This window comes from Panthera uncia (assembly GCF_023721935.1).
Source record: "Panthera uncia isolate 11264 chromosome C1 unlocalized genomic scaffold, Puncia_PCG_1.0 HiC_scaffold_3, whole genome shotgun sequence".
Taxonomy (NCBI): domain Eukaryota; kingdom Metazoa; phylum Chordata; class Mammalia; order Carnivora; family Felidae; genus Panthera; species Panthera uncia.
Genome location: NW_026057584.1, coordinates 24,879,873 through 24,889,122, shown reverse-complemented (window position 1 = coordinate 24,889,122; position 9,250 = coordinate 24,879,873). Strand labels below are relative to the sequence as shown.

The following is a 9,250-nucleotide window of genomic DNA, read 5'->3' as shown; positions in this document are numbered from 1 at the left end:
ACAATCTTAAGGCCTCCTGTTTAAATTTTGAATTATGTATGCTTTTGGCCAATTTAATATTTCACTGAGTATAGTCTAACCTGGAGAAACTATCCTAAACATTTCTTAGGAATGACACAATGTAAGGAGATGGAAAATAAATCTAAAGTCTAGAACAAGGAGCCTTTATTAGCCACAAGACTTTAGGTCTAGTTTCTCAGATGTAAAATTACAATGAAGATACTTCCCAGGTCAGCATGAAGAAGCTGTGTGTGAATCAATTTCTCCATATTATATTTTATATACCCATGTCTATCTATCACTATAGATAGATGATAGATAAATAGATAGACAATAATTTACCAATTCTTTACAGATGAGTGTCTGCAGTACCAACAAAGATAATGTCCTGGGATGAGGGTAAGGAGGTAGATATTCTAATGTCTTTACTGCTTTCCTTGGAGTGAAATCATGGACATATAGTGATCACTAGCCAATTTCCCTTATTGCATTTGGGACCCTGAGGAGCAAAGATTCTCCTCTATATTATAAATGTTATAAGCAAACAAGCACATTTTCCCAACTAATGAACTTTAATAAAGGAGTTTTTCGACTTCATATGTTTGTTTGTTTTTTTTTCCCCTAGAATATGTATGCTTTCTCTCTTAGGAAAGGAAATCTTAAGATTTTCATGTATCTTAGGGACAACAAAGAATGATGATTGAGGTTTAAAGTCTCAAGGAGAGAATTTTCCTGAAAGACTTCCATAATGTTAGGTTTCTTCCAATATTTTTCCTACAAATGCTATATTTAGCATTTCCTACAAATGCTAAAAAGAATGTAGGTCAGAGAATAGGACCACTTCAGGATCCCTGAACGGGACATTAATTGACGAGGTTGCTTATGACCTGAGCAGATTATCTTGATACTCATGACTGAAAACATGTGAGTTAGAGGAGAAGGAATGGTTCCATTCCCTGGAAATCCCACCATCTCATGCCTTATTTCTCTAGTACGAATATTCTCTCTGGTGAGTGGTACCACAGGAGAAGGAATTCCCATTTTACTTTCATTCAATTCCACAAATTCACTCATCAGTTATCTGAAGCCAAGAATGGGTCCTAGAAATTTGCTGGAATGGCCCCTCTAACTTATCTCATATTTAAAACATTTACTTTCAAATATGTTTCTGTTTTGCCTATACACTGAAATATATCATTATGGTTTCCCTTCTTCCAGTTAATGCACATTGTCTGACATGACAGGCAAGCAGTCTTCTTTAAAAGTATGGAAGATTAGAGTATCATTTTTAGAAATTGCAGACCTGATCTTAAAATTGATGCCTTCATAAGAATGTGCCACTCCTCACTGATACCATCTGTCTCCAAGATTTTCACTATAGGTTAGTTTTGATCAAATTATTTTCCAAGTAATTTATCTTTAGGCCAGTAGTACTCTTGGAATTGTTTTTGTCTTCAGATATTCACTATATGCTGAGTAGTTCTTCTTATGTAAATATTAGCAGTACCTTTGTCAAACACTGTATTTAACAATAACCCCTGAACTAGGCTGGTTGAACTCATTCAAACATTACTAAGACCTTTCACAGAACAGTTGAAGAATGCTTAGCAACTCTAATGTCAGAAAACGAACTCAGAATGGATATGTCTCTTGTCTAGGTCAAGGCAAATGTCAGGGCCAATGAAGGGTGAAACGTGATGATGGAGATTTGAAATGAAGAGCTGGGGTAACAGGTGCTTGGCGTGAGTGCTGAAAGACAGGAGAGAAGTGCTATGAAGTACCGAAGACAGGGATCATACTGAGAGTAGACAAAGAAAAGCCTCAGGCTTCTCCCCTGCCAGAAAAATAGATCTTATACATAAAGTAGCTTCAAAGTGGTATCTGAAGAGACATTGAAATTTGGAGCATCTTTTTGTCTAAACAGTTCGCTTTTCAAAGCCCCATTGAAGCAAGAGAAACCTATCTGAATATGCAGAAACTGGTACATTTGTTTTGTCAGTGTGTTGACACAAAGAAAAGCTAAAAACAAAACAATGCAGAGAAAGAAAACGAAGGTTTTCTAAGCCTACTCTATGTGAAAGGTACTGTGTTTGACAAGCTCTCAGCTTTAATTCTTTAACGTCTATAAAAACGTTGTGAGGTAGAATTTTCTTCTCAATTTTAAAGATGAAGAATCTAGGCCTCAGAGAGACACTCAGTTTGTAAGTTCTGATCTAACATTTGAACAGGTCTTTTTTAAATTGCACTCCCATTTGAGATACATGGAGCCAATTGCAGATGGCCTGTCCATTTCAAAGTCAGGTTATTTATTTGACCACCACTGAATAATGCTGAAAGGGTTTAAGAGACGTAAATGTTGTTACATCAGATGTATCTCCTGAACTAAGCATTTCATTTTGTTTTCACTCTACCAGAACTCAGTAAACTTAATATGTCTTTCCATTATTATTGTGGGCTCCCTAAAAAAAAAACTTAAGCATTTTATTTTTTGTTTAAAATGTTTGTTGACATATCAAATAATAATCTAATCAAGATTATGCAGTACACACTTAACCAAACAATTAGAATAGCCATAAAATAGTAAAGGTACTAATACATGAATGTGTAGGTCTGAAAATATATAGAGTACTTGGCTAATATTTGGGAAACATAAATTGTATGTTGATATCCCCTCAAGTTTCATCTACTCAAAATAGATATTCTCATAATTCATAAAATGAGAATTCAAATATTCAAGGTGAAATTTGATGAGAAAAATGCACTTTTTTTATGTATTAAATTTGTACCTGGGTCATCATTGCATAAATAGAATATGAGCAGTAGTATAGATATGAACGTAGGTATTTCTCAAAAACTCCTTCATATCTACAATAGCACATAGAGATAAAAATTGTATAATATTATCCAGATTAAGTAATTTTATAAAATTCTAAAAAGGAGAATATAATAGCATTTTTTATGCCCCATATAATAAAATAATCTTTAAATTTTGGCCAGACAGGTAACTAAATAAGTAGAAGCTCATAGAATTAAAGTTGTAAATATATTTTATGTTTGAATATATTAGATAGTTTGAATTCAGAATAAGAATATTTGGTTAAGAAGGATACGATAAAAAAAAATCAGCAGAACATCATTGTTGGAATGATTAATAAAATCCACACAGCCATATGCAAGTGACCTTAACAAAGGAAATAATGAAATCTCTCCAGTTTTGTGCTCCTCTGATTCAGTACTGTCGTTCCCAATGGCCTCAAGATGATCACATGCCTGAAGGACACATTGACAGAAATATGGTCTCGCCCCTGATCAGAAATGATGACCCAGCATAATAGGGCACCTAGAGACTGCCAAGACAGTTCGTCATTCCCTTTTAGATTGTGTGGCATATCCTTAGCGTAGAGAATCTGCCTCTTCTCCACTCTCCTGGACCTAACTGATAACGGATCAGGGAAATGTGAGCAGTAGCAGTCAAACAAATTTTCTTCTTTATCCAGAAAATATGTTTAAGTGTGTTTCTTGTCTTTGGGTACAACCAAAATGAAAGTATCTAAGTAAGAGCTATAGTCATGTTTATAGTCCAAAGAATAGCTTTTGGCGAACATCAAGCTAATTAATAAGAATGTGTAAGGTCAAAGTTAATTTATGTATGTGTTAAGTGGCATCCAACCATTAACCCTTATATATGACAGTCCTCATGTTAACTGAATATCCATTTTACACAAAGATAGTTTGAAGGAGACAACTGTAATAAATAATAAAGGTGTATTATTCCAAGGTCAACACTGCAAAAAGATTTCAGGAGAAACAAAAATTATATATATATATATATATATATATATATATATATACACACACACATATATATACACACACACACACATACATATGTGTATATATGTATACATATATATGTATATATACATATGTATATACATATACATACATATGTATATACATATACATACATACGTATATACATATACATACATACGTATATATACATATACAAAAGCTTTGAAATCTTAACCTCAAAATTCTTTGTCACAACATTGCATACTTCCTATTCCCACAACTAGTATTTGTTATTTATCTTGTTGAAAGTGCTTAAAAAGAAAATTCACCATGATTATTATTGTCCCTGTAACAGTTTACCATTATGCAAAGTTGCCAAATGGCAATACAGAAGAAAATTTATTCCCAGCATCTTCCTCTCTCTGAGCTCTTTCATACCCATGTTTCCATCCAGGTTCCTAGTATGTTCTTTCCATTCTCACCACAAACAAAGGAGTATTTTCTAACATTAAAGCACAGACTTATCTGTTCTCTGTCCCATTCTCTAGGGGATGATAAGTAAATGAAAATTATTTAGAAAGTAAGTGTAAAGAGGTTAACTAGACATTATACTACCATCTCTTGGTAACATACATTTAATTAGAACAGTGTTTCTCCAACTTTTGTGGTCATTAGAATCATTGAAAAGATGCTTAAAACACATATTGATGGGCTCCACCACAAGACTTTCTGATGCATTAGGTCTCAGGTAAGGCCCAAAAATGTGCATTTGTAATTGTACCCAGGTGATGCTGAGGAGCAGTTGGTGCTTTAAGAACTGAGTTAAAATTTTAGAGGCACATGGGTGGCTCAGTCAGTTAAGCGTCCAACTTCAGCTCAAGCCATGATTTCAAGGATCATGAGTTTGACCTCTGCATCAGGCTCTGTGCTGACAGCTCAGAACCTGAAGCCTGCTTTGGATTCTGTGTCTCCTCTCTTTGCCCCTCCCCCGCTCACCTACTGTCTTTCTTTCTCAAAAATAAACAGTTTAAACAAACAAAAAAGACTGGGATAAAATTTTAATTCAGTAGGGCAATTAAATAATGAGATATCTGACTAATCAGCATGTTCTCTATTTACCTTCATATTACATAAGATAAGCCTAAAATTAAGGCCAGCCCTCTAGCCCTACACTTAATATAACACTTAAATTGTTTTTAATTTTTGTCAGCTTGCTTTGTATAGCATATAAACAAATAAGATAAAACAAATACCTTTCCAAAACACAAAACAATCTTATCTGAAGTCAACTGCAATGTTTGCTGGTTACCTAGAACACTTAGCTCTTTAAGATACTGCTAAAGAGCACATTTCTTCCCCAATTCCTGTTTATATGAACAGTTAGGTGTCTTCAATCCTTCCTCATATATTCTTACACAAACAGCATCATGCTTACTGAGTGACTTCTGATTTTCAAAATTGGAGTTACACTATTGACCCAATTACATACAGTAAGATCAGTGATTCTAGACTGATGTTCAAATGTAATTCTCAGCCACCTAATAAATATATAATATGCCTGGAATATTTCCAAATTGTCTAAAATTTCCACCATTTATTATATTGAACTTTTCTTCATATTCAAAAAGAAATGAATAATAACTCTTGAACAAATATATTTTTTTTTTCCTAAACAATCAACTCATTCTCTTAGCCACTTATTATTTACTCATTTCTGCTAATGCACACACCAAAAGTATTATAAGACTTTCCGGCAGAATAGGGAATAATGTTCTTGAAATAACAGTGTTGTGTTTTGGTATGACATAAACTAACTGTCATAATCATAAGCAATCACAGTGTGAGCTCACTTAATAAATAAAGTATGTTTAAGTGTGGCATAATTTTGATTGAATAACTTAAAACACATTTTAGTAGTACTAATGTTAAATTACTAATAAGTAGGAGAGCTCCTTATTTCTTTTTAAGTTTATTTATTTTGAGAGAGTGAGTGAGCATGAATGGGGGAGGGGCAGAGAGGGAGGGAGAGAGAGAATCCCAAGCCGGCTCTGCACTGTCAGCACAGAGTCCCACGCAGGGCTTGAACTCAGAAACTATGAGATCATGACTTGAGCTGAAACCAAGAGTCGGGCACTTAACCAACTGAGCTAACCAGGCTTCCCAAGGAGAAAGCTCTTTAAAGACTGATTTTCTGTATGCAAAGATTGTTCAAATAGAACATATTATATAGAATAACATAATTCATGTACTATAAAATGTTTAAAATATTTTCATTTTTTTCTTTAATGTAAATAGAGGAAAAATCATTTAATAAACTATAATTCTTCCTATGAAAGTTTTAACCAGATCATATTATTTTTAGATTCCTACTTTAATCATTTTTTCTCTATCCATTGCATTTCTAAAATTCTTCTTCCTATCATTATTTCCATGCAAGTAGCAATTTAGCCAAAAACTCTGCTCTTCAGTAAGAAAACTATATTTGAAAGGAAAGAATAAAAAAGTAAAATGTTAATGAAGGATTCTATAAATTCTGAATAATTTGCATTTACCATTATGTCATCAATTCTATAGCAATCATGATCAAAATAAGTTACATAATCAGTCTTCCTTTCTTCATCCAAAATATCCAAATTTAGTTCACATGTTTGGCCAACTATGAAGCTATTTCTAACTTAAAATTATATATTTATAACCACTGTCAATGAACAAAACAAATAATTTTAGTAACCTGAAAATATCAATCTTATTTTTATTTAGTATTTGAAGGCAATTTTAATTTAAATATCTTAATATCAAGAAACATTACCACTGAGTGGCCTCAAAAACACATAAAATCATTACATATTTTGATGAAAAATATATATGATATTAGTTTAGGTTAAATTCATAGTTTAAACTCCTTTATCCCACTATGAAATGATAGTTACTAATTAGCACTACTTGTTTATAGGCACGAATAGCAAAATTCATGATTAGAAACCTTGTTCCAAACATCCTACCATAGCCTTTGTGAACTATGAACTACATAGACTGAAAAGATATCTGCAGGATTGTGAGAACCAGCTTACAAAATAAATTCCTACAAAGTGTTTTTTCTGTTTTGTTTTGTTTGTTTTTTGGAGCAGGATGATAATTTTAGGTTGTTAACAATTACCTTTTTCCTGTCTTGGGCTGGGGGTAAATCACTGATGAAATTTAAGCATTCTAAGAAACAATTTCTAATGGCATTTAGTGAATTACTGAATAAGTCAAAATTAAATTAATAAATTAGCTATGTTTTCCAAAAATAAGGGATTGTGCAAAAAAACTAGAAGAGTGGAGATAGATATAAAGGCTGTATATTTACTGAGCTCCAACGAGAGTGAGGGTTATGGTGTTATTTATTACAGAGATTTGATGATATGGTCCACTGTTCACCTGAGACCACCAAACATAGCATTCTTAAACCTGCTTCCTATCTCAGTTTTCAGTCACTGAGCATTTCCTTAGTATGTACTTCTGTTCAGCTGAGATACAGTATTATGGTATCCTTCAGACTGCACTTACAATACCTATAAATAAAAGCAAGGGCATCACAAGGCATTATTTCCCATAAAATGAGTAAGTAGTAGATATTTAAGTCCTTTATAGTGTTCCTGAATATAACACATACTACAGTAACCATACACACATATGTGCATGCCTATTGCATTATATTGATAATGAAAGCATATTTGAAATTTTGTATATTTTCCTTACCTGTCAAGTTCTTTAGTCCAAGTTCTTGAAGTCCAAAGTTCCCATCTTTTCTGTAGTTTAAAAATACTGCCAAGGCATATCGATCCTCATAAAGTTTTGTTCCACGGATAATGCGTAAATTCTCCAGAGGCAGGTAGCGAAACTGATTAAGAGCCACTAACACGTAGCCTGTAACTTCTCGAATAGACTGAAAAGACACAAACAATTCCTTTTGTTAAAAAATTAGAGATTATTTGTCAGTATGTTTATGTTGTCATTTAGATTAAAATGAGTTATTCAATTCTACTTTTTAGTTTTTAATTTAATACACTAATTTCCACATTATATCGTAAATAATTACTTGGATAATATAAGATCACAGATCGCAGAGGCTTAGAAAAGTCCAAAGTGTGTTTACAGTAAAATAATGGATATTTTTGATGAGACATTCTTCCTACCTAGAATTTTAATATAATTTAAGGAATAAATATCTCATTCTTTGAAAGACTAAAGTTCGGTAAGAATACTTAGCCATCAACCTAACTTTTTATAAAAAAAAAAAAAAAGCAAATTAATGAGCTTATCACAAATAAAACAAAGCTGCATTAGTTTGTAGACTACGGGACAGATTTTAAACCTTATTGGTGCTTAATGCTATAGTTATCAAATTAACATATACATCTCTGGGACACCCATATATGAAAGATACGTTTTAAAGACTGATAATGGTCTCTAATTTAATTACAACTACAATTTTTATTTTTATTGTCTACTGTTTAATATAATATAAGCTAATGACTGGAAGGATTGTAACACCTTTTTAAAGCAAAAAATGTCACAAAATACAGCCTTCAGTCTTCATCTAAAGTTACAGTTTTTCAGTAAAATAAACAAGATCATGACAGTTATGAACATATGCAATAAGATTTAAAAAAATAAATATACAAAAGTGGTAAAATGTTTGAAGATGTTATTTTAAAAAATAACTTTATTTCTTTTAAGAGAGAGAGAGCAATCAAGGGAGGGGCAGGGGGAGAGAGAGAGAATCCCAAGCAGGCTCTGAGCTGTCATGACATAGCCCAATGTGGGGTTCAAACTAACGAACCATGAGATCATGACCCGAGATGAAACCAAGAGCTGGATGCTTGACCAACTGAGCCACCTAGGCGCTCCTGTTTGATGTTATTTTAATATCAATTTCATGTCAGTTTAGACCTCTTATCTTATCTATCCTCTCTCATTCCCTTGGTGACTTTATCTACTTTCAAGTTGGATGATCTCCAAACTTTTGCCTCTAACCTGTCTGCTAAACTCCAGACTCAAATCTAACTTCATACCCCACATCTTCACCTGAATGCCTCATAGACTTCCTAGATACACCTATCCAAATCTGAACACCCATCTTCCTTGCCCCCATCCTCCAGCAGTCTTTCTCATTTCAGTCAATCCATCCTTCCTATTATTTAGGCCAAAGTCTTGGGGTCATTCTTGACTCCCCTCTCACACACCAAATGCAATCTATCCTATTTGTTGTACCTTTAAAATGATCAGAGGTTCAACCACTTCTTATGTCAGCCACTGTTTTCATCTCAGCCATGATTGTTCCTTATCAAGATTACTGCAATAGGTCTCCCTGTCTCTATTTTTTATCCCTTATCATGCATTCTCAATTAAGGCTGGACCTGATCATTTTTTTAATGTTTATTATTGAGAGACAGAGAGACACAGAGCATGA

The 9,250-nt window shown here is 33.2% G+C and overlaps 1 protein-coding gene across 1 annotated transcript in view; it reads right to left on the bottom strand.

Moving 5' to 3' along the window:
* Positions 1 to 4,077: 4,077 nt before the first annotated feature.
* The window catches only part of LOC125911761 (receptor tyrosine-protein kinase erbB-4-like), a 616,386-nt gene continuing 611,213 nt past the window's right edge, over positions 4,078 to 9,250 (bottom strand). The window contains exon 3 of the mRNA XM_049615863.1: positions 4,078 to 7,723. Within this exon, the coding sequence (XP_049471820.1) occupies positions 7,481 to 7,723 (243 nt within the window). The 3' untranslated portion in view covers positions 4,078 to 7,480. The remainder of the gene's footprint in view (positions 7,724 to 9,250) is intronic.